Source organism: Pogoniulus pusillus, chromosome 19 (assembly GCF_015220805.1).
Source record: "Pogoniulus pusillus isolate bPogPus1 chromosome 19, bPogPus1.pri, whole genome shotgun sequence".
Taxonomy (NCBI): Eukaryota; Metazoa; Chordata; class Aves; order Piciformes; family Lybiidae; genus Pogoniulus; species Pogoniulus pusillus.
Window position 1 is genome coordinate 12215217 of NC_087282.1, and position 16795 is coordinate 12232011.

Below are 16795 nucleotides of genomic sequence, written 5' to 3' on the forward strand. Positions count from 1 at the left end.
GGAGCTCCCTTCTCTGGAGGGGCTTCAAAGCTCTGAAGATGTACTGCTGAGGAACATGGTTTAACAGGAGTCTTGGCACTGCTGGGTTAAGGGTTGGACTCAATGATCCCCAAACTCTTTCTGTCTAAGCAATTCTTCAATTCCTTGATCTCACAAGGGACCGGAAGCTGGTATCCAAACCTGTTTATCTGTGCTCTCAGTTCAGATTCAGGCAAGTTGGTCTCACTAGAACTTCATTCCCACAGTGCTAAAAGCCTACTGTGAATAACCTGGACACAAAGTCCCGTGGATCAACAGAGGATTAGAACCAGGACTATGGAATGACTGAGCCTGGAAGCCAGGGTAGAGAAATTTAGGGCAAGTGAAGGTGGAAATGACACTGCTGCTGTCCATAGGAACCTGATTTTAATGATAATCAGAGGAACAGGGTTTTCTCCAAAGGGTCAGTTATGAAGCACAACATCATGGAATGGGTTATCCACAGACACCTGAACAGAACTGTGCATCTACCACAAACTCTTCTGTTGCTGTCCAAGGTTCAGAGCACTAAACTCTACTACAGCACCAATCATTCAGAAGATTAAATATTGCAACCATCTATAGCACGAAAGCTAGACAAGCACAAGCTCCAAAGCACTTCAAGAGGCAGATTGATTTGTTCCAGTCCTCCAGCTGCTTACCATATGAATCACCCTTGATCCACCGTGCTCCTTTCATGCCCCAGCGAGCACAAACAAGGCAGCAGATGAATAAATATTTCTTGATCAGAGTTTTAGAGCATTTCTTTGCATGAGAAGAAAAAGCTGCTGCTGAGGAAGGCACAGGGGGGACATTCTTGTGAGGGGGAAAAGGAAATGATCTAGCTTTTTCATCCCTACATCCTACTGGGCTCCACAGTTCAAGAGGGACAAGGATATACTAGACAATGTCCAACAAAGGCTATGAGGATGATAGACTGGAACATCTGTCTGATGAGGAAAGGCTGAGAGATCTGGGGCTGATGAGCCTGGGAAAGAGCAGCCTGGGAGGGGATCTTCTCAGTGCTCAGCAAGCACTAAAGGATAAGGGACAAGAGGATGACACCAGACTCTTCTCAGAGGTGCACAAATTGAAACCCAGGAGGTTCCATCTGAACAGAAGAAAATTCTTTGGTGTGAGGGTGCTGGGACCCTGAAGCAGACTGCCCAGAGAGGTTGTGGAGTCTATAGATTCCAAACCCACCTGGATATTTTGATCCCAAGCAAGCTGCTGGGGGTGCTGCTGGGTGGTTGGACTCGATGTTCTCTGAAGGTCCCTTCCAACCCCCAGCATTCCACAATTCTATGATCCTCCACATCAGAATTTTTGGGTGTCCAGACTCAAACACTGCAGGATGATAAAACCCATTATTTAGACACACATCTCTTTTGTCCCATTCTACATCCCTAAGAGTGGCTACTAGAAAGCAGAAGACACTCAGATCTCAGAGTGATCTTTCTTTATCATTCTGCATACAAAAAAGAAAGAGCTGTGGTGAGCAGCAGGAAAACATGCACCAGACAGCAGCAAAACACGCTTTGATTTTTCAGAGCAGTGATTGGAACTGTCTTTGTAACATTCATGAAAACAAACATGAACTGCACAGCCACTGAGTGTGAGAAGTGATTTACTGACAAATATTCTCTGATGCCAAACCCAAACAGCTCAGAGTTCAATGGATCTACATAAAGGCTTGAGAGGAGTTTGCAACAAGAGTTGCACAGAAATACTTTGGTGTGTCTAGAAAGCAGCTCCCTACTGAAAGCACAACCGTCAAAATGTTGTCTTCTACTTAGAATCAATTCCTGTTTCAGAAAGCTGGGGACAGACTTTTGAGCAGGGCCTGTTGTGACAGGATGTTCCAGTTTGGGCCACAAGCATACCCAGTCCCGGAACAGAATTGACACTTACCCCTTTTCAGGAGTGATGGTTTTAACTCAGAGGGAGATTCATACTGGAGAGAAGGGAGAAATGTTTGACACTGAGGGTGGTGAGAGCCTGGCTCAGGTTGCCCAGAGAGGTGAGAGATTACCCATCCCTGGAACCATTCCAGGACAGGTTGGTTGTGGTTCTGAGCAACCTGCTGTAGTTGCAGCTGTCTCCGCTGACTGCATGGGGGTTGGACTGGATGACCTGTAAAGGTCCTCTCCCACCCAATGCACCCTATGATTCTATTTAAAATCCCAAATTAAAATCACTTTCTGTGCTTTTTGTAAGGGCTGAGAGTTGTGTTCATTGGTAACAACAACAAAATGACAGTTTCAAAGGATTCCATTCCTGATCATCCCTCCTGTTTGACAGCTCTAATGAGACTTCACATGGGACAGGTGTCCTTTGCCTCAAGTCAGGTGGCTTGCTGGAGACTTTCAAGATGCCTGAGAGTGCAGGTCAAAGCAACTAGGGAACAGAGAGGGAGCATCAAAAAGACAGTTGTGAGATTGGAACATTCCACAGAATCAGACTGGTAGAGGCTGGAAGAGACCTCTGGAGATAATCCAGTCCAAAACTCCAGCTCAAGCAGGGGCACCCACAGCACCTTGCCAAGGATCACAATGCCTGAGTTGGAAACTCTCCAAAGAAGGAAACTCCACAACCTCCCTGAGCAGCCTGCTCCAGGGTTCCAGCAACCTCACAACAAAGAGTTTTCTTCTGTTCAGATGGAATCTCCAGGGTTGCAGTTTGTGCCTATTGTCCCTTGTCATTTCCCTGGCCCCATCCTCTTGCCCCTGCATTCCTTAGCTCTTGCTAAAGCCCCTATGAGGCTGCTCTTCTGCAGGCTCAGAAGCCCCAGGGCTCTCAGCCTTTGCTCCTTAACGAGATGCCCCAGGCCTCTCAGTGTCTTTGCAGCTTCATCTGGACTCTCTCCAGTGGTTGCCTGTCTCTCTCTAATGGGGGAGCCCAGAACTGGACCCTAGACTCCAGCTGTGACCTCACTAGAATTTGAAGGCCTATAGATTAATGGCAAGAAAAAAGCAGCAGTTTATGCCTCAGAGACACAGAATCACAGAGTGCCAGGCTGGAAGGGGCCCCAAAGATCATCTGGTCCAACTTTTACAGTCTGCAGTGACAATTGCAAATTTAAAGCCAAGCTCAGGGGGATGTTTTCCAGAGACTATTAAAGCTGCTGTATACAAGAATCAAAACAAAGTGCTGATGAAGCAGAGAAGACAACCAGCTTTGAACAGCTTGGGGCTGCAATGTGTTCACCTAAGGCTTGCCTTCCTCAGGATCAAATCCCAGCCAAAACATTCAGGGTCAGTTTTTAAGCATGAAAAGGTAGATATTGGCTAACACTGGTAGGTCTCTCTCCCTCTACATCTCAACATTTCTTTTCAGGTTTTCCTTTCCCACAAATTGATGGAAAACAAGAGGCTACACAGCCCTCAGGCACTCTTATAAACAACATAAAACATGCAAAAGAAACTACACAGGTACAAAATACAAAATCAACTTCAACAATCCCTGGTTTTGTCCCAAAATGGGACAACAAAAGGCAACAGTAAAGTTAATCCTATTTCTTTGTAAGAAAAATGCAGGATGAGTTCAGAGACAGGGATATTCCTTCAAGATTTCCTCGTCATTCAGAGATGTAAATGTGCAGAAGTCAGGGAACTGGAGACTGGTGAGAGTCAGTAACTTTGTGACTCACACAAGTCCAGCTGCCACAAGGTCACCACCAGAGCAACACAACAAGTTCCTGCTGTCAGTAACCATCAAAAAGGTGCCTGTGTTGGTGACCACGGAGCAGCACTCAGCTTTTGAGGCTACAGTGAAAATTCTTTCATTGTCTAACCCACTGAGGTGCCCAGCTTAAAGCCATTTTAGCTGGATGTGTACCAAATGCCAACCTTTCACCCAGACAGGGAATCAGAGAATGGGTGGCTCATCCAGTCCAATACCGCTGCAGTTACCAGGGACATCTGCCCTAAGGTCTGGCACCAGGTCTCCCTGAAGCCTTCTCTTCTCCAGGCTGAACAGCCCCAACTCTCTCAGTCTGGCCTCACAGCAGAGAGCTTCCAGCCCTCCCATCATTGCTGTTGTCTCGACTGGCCCTGCTCCAACAGGTCCCTGTCTCTGCTGTGCTGAGGACTCCAGAGCTGGACCCAGTACTGCAAGTAGGGTCTAAGCAGAACAGAGCAGAGGGGCAGGATCCCCTTCCTCCACCAACTGTCCACACTGCTGAGGATCAGCCCAGGCTGGCTTTTGGCTGAGAAGATCCATTCTTTGAAAGACAGTCACTTTGCCATCTTGAAAAACCACAGACCACTACAACTGATTCCAATGTAGATTAAAATCAGGTCAAAAATATTATTTAGCATCTTATTCCAATTTTATCCTATGTTTTTAAACCTTGTTTTTCCCTCTCCTAGACACCTATCCTACATAGGTTGTATGATTAATTTATTATCATTTCATGTCCTGTTGGCATCTGCAGCCTTGCTGATTAATTTCTGTTACAGTCTCATTATTCCAGGTCTATAAATACCCCATTTCATTTTATTCCTTCCTAGAGTTACTTTGCAACCTTCTTTTTCTCCTCCACCTGGGGCTCTCACTTTCAATTTAACATAAGACAGTGGGCAAAGATTGAGCTGAAAGCCAGTAATTACACCTCCCTGGCCTGAAAAATGGAATCATTTCCTTATGGATGGAAGCAGCTGTGAGCTGCTCTGAAATCCCAGAAGCCATTCCACGAAAAACAGTACTTATTACTTGTCAGATTAATAATAGGAGGTGTTGGCCTCTGTAATTTGACAACAGTGTGTGGTTCAATTGCAATATTTGCATTTGGGAAGGATGAAGAAGTTGACTCACACCCCAGACAGCAGCAGTCTGGGCATATCTGGTTCCACCTGCAAGAGCATTGTACCACCACCCAATTCATCACTGCCAGAGCAGGTCATAGCCACCATCGTTAGCATTCAGTACAAGACTCTCCCAGTTCTTTATGCCCTTCAGTTATCTTTACTACTTTCAGGCCTTACATCTTCCGACATTTCAGCCTTTGCCATAAATTCCTGGGATCCTCTGAAGGTTTGGGAAGGTTTCTGAGTGCTTCTCCTAGAAGTGTAATCAGGTTCTGAAAGAAAAAACAAACATGGAAATGACTTGGGTTTGTATTCCTGCCATTTCTCATTCCTGTATCACAGGTCTAACATTAGCAACTACATCCGGTCCCTCTCTGCTGAAGCTTGGACTCAATGATCTTGAAGGTCTCTTCTAACTGAAACAGTTCCACGAGTCTATGATTCAAAGCAAGTAGGCAGGCAGATTTTTAAAGCATCCTGTGTAAAATCTTTGTTGAACACCACAGCCAGCGATCTTCCCCAGAAGACAGATTTCTTCCCCAGTGAGGGGAAGAAAAAAGGCTTTGCAGGGAAGCCAGGAGAAAAATAGAAGGAAAAGAGTGAAGCCTCACTTTGATGTTCTCAAATCCAAGTTATGGAGTGAATAGGAGTCAAAAAGGAGAGTGGAGCATTAGGTAAAAAAGAAGTGTCTGACACAGCAGCCAAATTCCCTCCCCTCTCACAAACACAGGAAGGTAGATCTCAGGGCTTCAGACAGCACGAGTTACTCACTGCACAGACTACTTTGGGATGGAAGGCATTAAAGGTCCAACCTCCCTGTAATCAGCGGGGAGGTCTTCAGCTTAGAGTGCTGTCCAGGATGACCTGGAACATTTCTAAAACCTACTTTCAGTCTGACTCTCTTCCAAAAGTGAGAAAAGAGTTCTTTCTTCAGGAAGAAGATTATCCTGAGGAAGAGCCACAAGAGACGCAAGGAATTCCCTAAGTTTCAGCTTACATTGCCCACCATCTGTTCCAGAGGTATTTCCTAACAATAAAGCTTGAATCTTTGTGACAGCAAAGAGGAGAGTGCTCTTCTAAGAAGAAATCTCAGTGTATCTGAGAGGCCTTAGCCTCCACAGCACAAGGAAAAGGCAACAATTTGCTCCAGGGGAGATTTAAGTTGGGCATAAGGAACAATTTCATTCCCATGGAGGTCATCAAGGCCTGGCCCAGGATGCCCAGGGCAGTAGTGGAATCACCCTTCCTAGAAGGGTTTCAAAGCTGTGGGGATGTGATCTGAGGGACATGGATTAGTGGTGACCTGGCAGTGCTGGGTGAATGGTTGGACTCCATGATATTAAAGTCTCTTCCAACCAAAGCAATTCTGTGATTCTACCTTGCAGTGTCCTGTTCTGGGACTCCTACCCAAAGGATGAGTAAGGAAGACAAGTATGGACATGGTTACCTACTATTGCATCCCTTTGGGATTTACCATCTGGACTTGGACAGACAACAAACTGTGGGGAAATAATTAGACTGTACCCAAAACAACTGCAGGGCATCCTGGGAAAGACCTTCAGCCTCTGTAAATCAGAGAAGCTCAAATGACTTAGTCTGTTAGTCCTGGGAATTCTGTTAATGGTACGGAGCCAACTTCTACTTTGACTTGCTCTGCATTCAGGCTAACCTGGTACTGCCACAATTCAAAGGGCAATGTGGCTTACAAATTCTCCAGAAAGTATAAGATAATCCACAACTTTTTTTTTTAACAGCATTTGCTTACTCTGGAATAAGTCTGCTCTTCCAGTTTATCCTTAATTAAAGCATTTTCCATCAGCACCTTCTTTCTTCTGAGAAAGGCAATCTCAGCTAGCTCTGCTTCCTTCTTCTGACAGTCTGGGCACACTGAAGATTGGTGGATTTCAGCTTCTGTCACCTGAAAGATGAGATGTGGATGCAATGAGCAGTGTCTGTCCCAGCAAGATGCTCACTCCATTAGGAACTATCAATAAGAACAGAGGAATACCATCTGAAAACAAAGGCTGACTTTTGTAGGCAGTTGCAAATGATCCTATAACCTTTGTCATCGTCTTGAGGAGCCTATCTGGATGTCTGCACACTACACATTTGCTTTTCCCCAGGTAGTCCCTTTTCAGGACAGGGTGAGAGTGTCAGTGTTCAGCCTGGAGAAGAAAAGGCTACAGAGAGACTTTCTGGTGGCCTTCAGGACATCAAGGGGCCAGAAGAAATCTGGGGACAGATTTTGGGCAGGGCCTGTTGTGACAGGACAAGAGGTGATGGTCTGAACTACAACAGAGAGATTCATACTGGAGAGAAGGGAAAAATGATGGACACTGAGGGTGGTGAGAGCCTATTCCAGGTTGTCCAGAGAGGTGGTAGCTGCTCCATGTCTGGAACCGTTGCAGGTCAGGTTGTTTGTGGCTCCGAGCAACCTGCTCTAGTTGCAGATATCCCTGCTGACTGCAGGGGCTTTGGACTGGATAAGCTTTAAAGGTCCCTTCCAACTTGGAGCATTCTGTGACAACTCAGTTTCATTTAAAATTATCTCCTTGCATCTCAGAACCACAGCACTGATCTGGAGTAAACTATTTCTTCTTGTAATAAGCAAAGCTTCCCTGATGCTTGTGCTCACAGCAGTGTTCCTCTGCTGACAGTACACATCAAGCCTTAAATACCAACCACAGAGGTTATGGTTATCTTTGCAAATTCTAAGAGGTAAATAAACTCTGAAGGAATCAGCTCAGCTATCTTTATGCAGCTCTGAGTCAGAAAACAAATAAAATCCTACAGTTTTCTTTGTAAGACAAATAGTGCTCCTTATTATTCCCTTGTTAGTACGTCCACCACCAAATCTTAAGTGTATTTATTAGCATTACACACATCCCAAATATGTGCAGTTATGCAGTATCAATAACTTCCTCTGGTTTAATTTACACAGATTCCATCTGGTTACATAAACACCAGAAGCTGCCACAAAAGCAGTGGAATGACTCCTAGAAAGTCATGGCTGCAGCCTCTCTTGTTGCCCTCCTCCTCAACGTCTTCTCCTCTGGATAGAAAGGTTATCAAGTGAAGGCAAAGAGAGAAATGAATGGACACAGGCATGGCTTAGTGTTACCACACTGAAAGACAAATAAAGAATCTCAGAAACCTATTGGTTGGAAAAGTCCTCTAAGATCATCCAGTCCAGCCATTCTCTAACTCCACCAAGGCTAGTGCTAAGCCATGTCCCTCAGCACCACCATCTCTGTGGCTTTGAAACACCTCCACAGATGGGGATTCAAGCACCTCCCTGGACAGCCTGTTCCAGTGTTTGAGAACCTTTTCGGTGAAGAAGTCTCTTCTAATATCCAACCTAAACTTCTGCTGGGGCAACTTGAGGCCATTTCCTCTCATACTATCACTTATTACTTGGGAGAAGAGACCCTCACCTTACTCCAACCTCCTTTCAGGGAGCTGTAGAAAGCCAGAAGGTCTCCCTTCAGCCTCCTTTTCTCCAAACTATACAGCCCCAGTTCCCTCAGCTGCTCCTCACCAGACCTGTTCTCCAGACCCTTCACCAGCTTCATATCTCTTCTCTGGACACACTCCAAAGGGGTAGTAAATATTAATATTAACACAATAAAAAATGCAGATTTCTGCAAATTCAATATAATTTTTACAGAGAAGAAGCCTGAAAATCACCAGGAGTGACTTTCAAAGCTTGAGTCTCTGCTCACCTAGCACAGGCCCTGCAGAGGAATATTCTCTCACTTTTCCAGTGCTCTGTGGCAATAAATTAAAGCCAGCTTATGTGATCAAGATAAAGCAAAATAAATGACTCTAATTACTATTCAAAGCTCATTTTTTATCAGAAATCCTTTCCCAGCTGCAGACATTCTGTGCTGATCTCCAAGCACAGACATGTAGAATACTGCTATAAATAAGAATCACAGAATCACTAAGGTTGGCAGATCATCAAGTCCAACCATCAACCCAACACCACCACGGCCACTAAACCACATCCCAAAGTGCCATGCTCACACATTCCTTGAACACCTCCAGGGATGGTGACTCCACCACCTCGCTGGGCAGTCTGTTCCAACGCTTCAGCAAAGAGGTGCAAATGTAACCAGAAGATGAGGCTTTTTGATTCGCCTGATGCAGGATATATCCTGGCCTGACCACCCCAGCTTTGTTCAATCACACAAATCATTATTTTATATATAATTACATATATATTTTATGTATGTATTTATATTTCATAATAATTTTTTCACTAGCAGCAGCTCTGCAGTGGTGTCTAAAAGAAAAGTGGGAAAAGGAAATCTTGAGCTAGCAAGCCAAAATATCTTTCAGGCATCAGCCAAGACCAGCCTGATTTGATCCTTACAGGAAGCCTTTTTTCCCCAGTGGCTCTCCCAGAAGTGCAGCCTAAAACCACATTTTGTCTTCTCTGGAGTACCTGTTTTACTGTCTCTCTGATATTTTCCAGGTGGATTCTGCTCATCAGCTGATCAGGAACGATGAAGTTGATGCCACTTGTCTGGGTTTTTTTTGCTGTGAATCCATGCTGCAGCTTCCTTGTCTCACCATCCTTTACCTGCGCAGAGATGAGCTGCTGACACATTTTGCTTATCTTAAGGGTGCAAAAAGCCCGGAGAGCGTCCAGTTCTCCATCTGATAGTTCAGCCATTTCTGTCAGACATAAATCAACAACACACACACATCAATTACTGCACCAGAGAGAGAGGAGAATTATTTGTCTCCTACCTCTGTGACCTCGTATTAGCGTGTCAAGCCTGGAGGCAATGACTGAAATGCTGCTGCAGCTTAGGATTTAAATATGCTTTGGATAATAACTGCAGGAGCTTGCACAGTAAATTCATATGTTCATAAAATGGGTTGGAAGGAACCTCATCTACTCCTAACCCTCTGCCATTAGCAGGGACACCTTCCACAAGGCCGGGTTGCTCAAGGCTTCATTCAACCTGGCTTTGAACACTTCCAGAGAGGGCATATCCACAACCTCCCTGGGCAACTTGTTCCAGTGTCTCCACACTGCAAAGAATTTGTTCCTAATCCAGTCTAAATCTCCTCTCTTCCAGCTCAAAGCCATTACTCTTCATCCAGTCACCATAAGTCTTTGTAAAAAGTCCCTCCCCAGCTCTCTTGTAACCCCTTTCAGGTGCTGAAAGGCTGCTTTAGGGTCTCCCTGGAGCCTTCTCTAAGCTAAACAGCCCAAGCTCTCTCAGTTTGTCCCCACAGGGGAGGCTCTCCAGCCCTTTGATCATCTTTGTGCCCTCTTCTAGACCCACTCCAGTAGATCCACGTCCCTCTTATGCTGAGGACACTGTAAATGGAGGCAGTGCTGCAGGTGGGGCACCAGCAGAATCACCTCCCTTGTACTGCTGCTCTCTGCTTCTGATGCAGCCCAGCACACAGCTGCTTTTCGGGCTGCCAGTGACAACTGCCAGCTCATGGTGAGTTTTTCATCAACTGACACCTCTACTAGACCAAGTTACTCAAGGCCTTATCCAACCTGGATCTGAACACTTCCAGGCTTGGAACCTTCACAATTTCCTTGTACAACCTGTTCCAGCACCTCATCAGCCTCATAGGGAAGGATTTCTTCCTGTCTAATCCAACTCCAGCTTCTTCCAGTTTGAAGCCATCACCCCTCATCCTGTCACACCATGCCTGTGTTAACAAGTCCCTCTCCAGCTCACCTGCAGCCCCCTTTAAATACAGGAAGTCTGCTCTAAAGTATTACTGGAACCTTCTCTTCTCCAGGCTGAACAACCCCAACCCTCTCAGCCTCACCACACAGCAGAGGGCTTCCAGTCCTCTCATCATTGCTGTGGCTTCCTCTGGACCCAGTTCCACACCCTTCCTGTGCTGAAGGCTCCAGAGCTGGTCACATATTCCAGGTGGGCACTCAAGACATTCTACAATCTACAGGTAGGCACTGTATTTTTTGAGGCAATGCAATTACATTAGAGAATCCTTTCCTCCAAAGCTTCACTGATCATTTCCTTAATTCCTTCTATGACTTTGTTCAAACAATCTCTTCCACTTCTTCATCTGCTCTTATCCTTCCCAGTGGCACAGAATAATGAATTAGAGGTAAGGATGGATTTACAACTTCATTCAGTGCTTAGTGGGAGATTTTCCACAGGCTTAAGCACAGCAAATCAATAAAGTATTTCATGAGCATCACCACCTAATGACACTATGTAGCACTACATAGCCTCAGGAGACATTGTTCTACACCTTCATCAACAATGTGGATGAGGGGACAGTGTACCCTCATCCAGCTTGCCAATACTACCAAACTGGGAGGAGTGCCTGACACATCATCAGGCTGTGTCACCATTCAGACACCTTGGCAAATGGTTGGAAGATCTCTGTGGTCCTGTCCAATCAGGCATTCTGTGATTCTGTGACAAGATGGAGAGTTGGGGGAGAGAAACCTCAGGAAGTTCAACCATGGCAAGTCCTGCACCTAGGGAGGAATAACACCCTGCACCAGTAGAGGTGAGGGGATGACCTGCTGGAAAAGGATCTGGGAAAGCTGGTGGACAACAGCATCACTTTAACATTATTCATATTGATATCGATGCTGCATTAGTACTAACTCACATTTAATACTAACTAATTCATGTTTAACAGGGATGAGGAGGGGACCAGTCTCCTTTCAGTGGTGCCCAGTGACAGGAAAAGGGGTGACAAGCACAAGTTTGAACGTAAGAAGTTCCACCTAAACATGAAGGGAAACTTCTTTAATTTAAGGGTGATGGAGCATTGGAGCAGGCTGCTCAGAGAGAGATGGTGGAATCTCTTATCTCTCTAGACATTCCAAACCCACCTGGATGTTTCCTGTGTGACCTCTTCTAGGTGAACCTCCCTTGGCAGGGGAGTTGGACTTGATCTCCAGAGGTCACTTTCAACCCCTACCATCCTGTGATTTCGTAACAGTAACTAAGCTCAGGAAGAATCAAAATTATCAAGGACGGAGGACTATAACTTCACTGAAAAAAGGACAAAACTGATAAGAAGAGTCAGCAGAGAGTTAAATCCTGGCAAGGGAGTCTTGGAACTATACAAGGACTCTTTGAACATTCAGATTTTCTTCCAGGTACACAAGGTCCTCCTGTCCTTCAGCAGAAAGAAGAGATTCATACAAGGGGATCTGTGCACTCGCTCTGGTGCTTGGCTTTGTTTCTCATGTCTTTCATGTATTCCCTCCTTTCTGTCTTTGAGCCAGACATGCTCCAGTGCTCCATCTCCATTTGTGGTGGCAGACTGAAATGTCACTGCACGTCTGTCCACAGAGGATCCCTGCCAGCCCCAATTACTGTTCCAGAGTACATTTTGCTGATGCCTGGCTGCCCAGACTGCTCCACGTCTTCCTGCCTGCAGAGGAATGAGGCAGGGACAGGTAACAACAGCAGCAAAACCAGACAATACCAGCACGGACATCAAGTCAGAGGGACATACCCTACAGCAGTAAGGTCACAGAACACAAGAGTATATAGAAAGTGAAGTGCAACAAAGTAGCCCAAGAAGCTGTTGTGATAACAGAGGCACTTGGTGTGTAGCAAAGGAGATAAGCTAAGCTCCATGTCTACATTCTAAACCCTGCTGGGTGGTTTATAACTAAGTGACCTACATAGACTTGGCTTTCTGTATGCAACTACATCTTGAAGCCTGACATTTGAAATCTGTGAGCACAGGGAGGAAAATAAAGAAAATCTTGACTGAGTTCCCCTTTCCTTTGATGTCTAACTTTGACTTAATAGGAAAATAGCAGGCATTTTGCTGTTGTTACACTGTATTCACACTCTATGTTAAGAAGATAAAATGGCTAAAGGAAAGATAATTCTGAAAGGCAGTAACTGATAACTCCTCTTCAGCATGATTGTGACCCTGCATCTCAAGATAACATTTTCCCCATTATCTAAATTGCATTTGTACAATTGAGCACAGCAGTTTGGGATAACCTGCTGACAGCCCAGGCAGCCAACGGCATTTGAGAGATATGTGCAGATACAAACTGTCTGAAATAGCAGTCTGCTCATTACAGGTGGGAATGCAAAGTGAGGGAAGGTCCTCCAGTGTGTGAAGGATAGCCTCAGTTACACAGAAAGTTGTTTAGGTTGGAACAGAAATTTCAGGCCATCAAGTCCAAACGTTAACCCAGCAATGGTCAGGTCACCACTAAACCATGTCCTTCAGCACCACAGCTTTGAAACCTCTCCAGGGATGAGGACTCCACCATCACCCTGGATACACTGGGACAGTGTTTCAGAATCCTTTCAGTGAAGAAGTTTCTTCTTATGTCCAACCTAAACTTCCCTTGCTACAACTTGAGGCTGTTTCCTCCTATCCTACTTGTTACCTGGGAGAAGAGACCAACCTCTTTTTAGGGAGTTGTAAAGCACTGAGGTCTCCCCTCAGCCTTCTTTTACTCAGGCTGAACAACCCCAGTTCCCTCAGATGCTCCTCAAAAGATCTGTTCTCCAGAACATATACCAGCTTTCTTGCCCTTCTCTGAAACAGCTCCAGTTCATCAATGTCCTTCTTGGAGTGACAGGCCCACATCTGAATCCAGGATTTGAAAAGTGGCCTCACCAGTGGTAGAATCCCCACCCTTGGAAGTGTTAAAAAACTATGCAGATGTGGTGCTGAAAGACATGGTTTAGCAACCTGGCAGTGTTGGCTTAGAAGCTGGACTCAATGATCTTAGAGGTCTTTTCCAGCCTTACTGATTCCATAACACTGATGAATTTGGGGATAACCTGTCAATCACATGCCTCTGTACTGTGTTTGCATGAAAGTTTAAACATGAACCTCATATTGGGCTCCTCTTATTGACAGTGGTCAGAAGCACCATAACAACATACCTGGAAAGTGCTTTTCTTGCTGAGAGGACAAACCCTAGGACAATGCATCACAACGCACATCAACACGAGCTCATGAAATGGAACTCACTACTGAAGCTGAGGGCCCACTCTGTCTCTCCTTGCCCACCCAAGAATACAACCAAAAAGTAGAATGTTCCCTGAAACTAAGAGGATAAAATCTTCCCAAGAGTGACCTTTCAAGGGAAAGATTTGTGGAGATGAAAAGCTTCCTTAGTGTTAAACTGGCTTATCTTTCCCTCTATGAGCTTGAACTCCTCAGCTCCTTTTCAATTTCTCTATGAATCACATAGTCACAGGACTCTGAAGTATTTTAGGAGGACTATCTCAGAGTCTCTCTACTATAGTTGAGATGATCTACATTAAGTGACTTCTCACTTGACTACCTGGCAGCCTTGGAGTACCAGCCATAGAAGATAAATGCTGAAGATGAATCAGAACTCCTAACGTTGACTCACCAGTGTTGTGAATGGGCTACACAACTAAGAGCAGCCTGAGAATGATCTTAGGTCTTGCCATCCTACAACATGTGGACAGTCTGAGGATGCTTCCATGCAAATGCAAATGAAGTACACTTCAGCAGGAGGATCTCCCTTGCTAACCAATCTTACAGGTGACCTACAAAACTTCTGAGTGTGTTCACTTCTCACGTACGTACAGACTGAGGAAGATTCCCCTTCTGCTTCAATTATTTTTTGCTCAACTACAGTTTTCTTGCTCTTTTTTTCAATTAAAAATAGTATCTCTGACCCACTTTCCAGAAAGACTTAAGCAGGACTTGCATCCCACCATCTGCTCACACAGTTGCTTGCATAACCAGTACATACAAACACCATCCTTCCTGCCTCTCTTCCCTTCTCTTCCTCCTCCAGACACTACAGCCTTGTGTTGGTTAAAGCTGCTCCATTGTTCTTGCCAAAATCAGTGCCCTGCTGCCTCCCTCAGCTTTGGAAAGGAATTAAACCAAGACAAATACCTAATTCAAGAATTAACACAACTGATTAACAGAGGGAAAACTCTCCACATAATGAATTCTGAAGTCATGCTGGTTTTGGAGGGGGAGAAATCCACATTGCTAATACCTGTACAGCTGGAAAGAGAGAAAAACTAAACAGTCTGGTAAAATACAGTCAATTGTGCTAGGTCCTGCACTTGGGTCACAACAACCCTGTGAATGCTCCAGGTTTGGGGCAGAGTTGCTGAAAACTGTCCAGAACCTAGAGGCGTTGGAAAACAGTGGCTGGAGATGAGCCAGTGTGTGCCCAAGTGGCCAGGAAGGCCACCAGCATCCTGGTTTGAATCAACAACAGTGTGGCCAGCAGGACCAGAAAACTGATTGTCCTCCTGTATTTGGCATTGCTGAAGCTACAGGGTTCAATTTTGGGCCCCTCACTGCAAGAAGGACACTGAGGTGACTTCAGCAGCTTCACTGCCTTTCTCTGGACCCTCTCCAGCACTTCAGTGTCTGAGTACTGAGCCATTTTTGCTGATTTGAGCCTTAACCACACTGACACAAAGCTATGAAAGACAGGTCTCAAGCCTAGCAAGCTCTACATACCTGCATGGTTTTGTCCTTTCAACGTATTTGACACAGCAGACCCCTCTAAATCCTCTGTGGAACATGATTCAGATTGTTTGCTCTCTTCCTGCCAGCAGCCTTCCTCCTCTTCACTGAAGGACTCAAAGGTATCTTCAGAGTAGTCCAAGCCAGAGCTACAGTAAGTTTGACTCAACACCATGTGCCGCTTCTCGTCACTACCAGAGCTATCTGCTGAGGCTGCTGTCATGGTACAGCACTGCAAATGGAAATAGAAGGACAGAACAGGTTTTACTGCACAGGAAGAACAACTGGCTTACTTACAGTGAGTGATGAGGGACCTATGGAGGACTACAACTGCTCAGCTCACACCCAATTCAGTTACCAGGTGCTTAAAGAAAGTGGTTCAATGTCTGAAATGAGGTTGGAGCCAGATAGGGGTTGGTCTATCTTCCCAAGGACCAAGTGACAGGACAAGAGGAAAAGGCCTTAAGTTGTAACAGGGGAGGTTTGTGTTGGATATGAGGAACATATTTTTCCCCAAAAAACATTGTCAAGGCCTGGCCTAAGCTGCCTGGGGCAGTGGTGCAGTCTCCATCTCTGGAAGAGTATCAAAGACAGGGAAATGTGGTGCTGAGGGACATAGTTTAGTAGTGACCTGGCACTGCTATGTTAATGGTTAGACTTAACAATCTTAAATGTCTTTTCCAATCAGAACATTCTGTGATTCTATTCTATAATTCTATGAAACAATTACTTAAGCAGTGCACTGACACCCTACAAAGCACCACTGCTGAACAAAGTGGAGCACCTCAACATCTGCTGGTTTAGCAGACAGTAACAATTACCACTTAGCAAGGGATTATGAACAGTGTTCCTTTCAAATATGTAGTGCATTACAAGAGCACCTGGATAAAATCATAGTCATCTAGAAAATAGCACTTTTTTGCCTTCAGATGAAGCCTCTCACCCACTCACAAATGCAAAACCTCCTTGCTCTGTTTAGGTTTAGTCCAAAAAAAGGAAGAAGAAAACGTAACCAGCATCAGGCACCTGATGCTCTCAAACAAGGAGTCATGCTCCCACTGTGAGAGAAACAAAGTTCTCCAGCATCATAGAATCAGAGAATCAACCAGGTTGGAAGAGACCTCCAAGATCATCCACTCCAACCTATCGCCCAGCCATATCCAGTCAACCAGACCATGGCACTAAGTGCCTCATCCAGTCCTTTCTTGAACACCTCCAGGGACGGCAACTCCACCATCTCCCTGGGCAGCCCATTCCAATGCCAATCACTCTCTCTGCCAACAACTTCCTCCTAACATCCAGCCTAGACCTCCCCTGGCACAACTTCAGACTGTGTCTCCTTGTTCTGTTGTTGGTTGCCTGGGAGAAGAGGCCACCCCCCACCTGGCTACAACCTCCCTTCAGGTAGTTGTAGACAGCAATGAGGTCACCCCTGAGCCTCCTCTTCTCCAGGCTAAACAACCCCAGCTCCCTCAGCCTCTCCTCATAGGGTTTGTGTT

At 45.4% G+C, this 16795-nt stretch overlaps 1 protein-coding gene across 16 annotated transcripts in view; it reads right to left on the minus strand.

Annotated features, from left to right (window-relative positions):
• C19H8orf48 (chromosome 19 C8orf48 homolog) overlaps positions 1 to 16795 on the minus strand; it is a 115399-nt gene that overhangs the window by 96093 nt on the left and 2511 nt on the right. For all 16 annotated transcript variants that reach the window (XR_010305776.1, XR_010305777.1, XR_010305781.1 and 13 more), the window contains exons 2-5: positions 15291 to 15528; positions 9274 to 9506; positions 6592 to 6744; positions 5004 to 5098 (exon numbers count right to left, since the gene is read on the minus strand). Coding sequence is in view for 6 of the 16 variants with exons in the window: in XM_064159316.1 (XP_064015386.1) it covers positions 5004 to 5098; positions 6592 to 6744; positions 9274 to 9506; positions 15291 to 15519 (710 nt within the window). In the remaining 10 variants the exon portion in view is untranslated. The remainder of the gene's footprint in view (positions 1 to 5003; positions 5099 to 6591; positions 6745 to 9273; positions 9507 to 15290; positions 15529 to 16795) is intronic.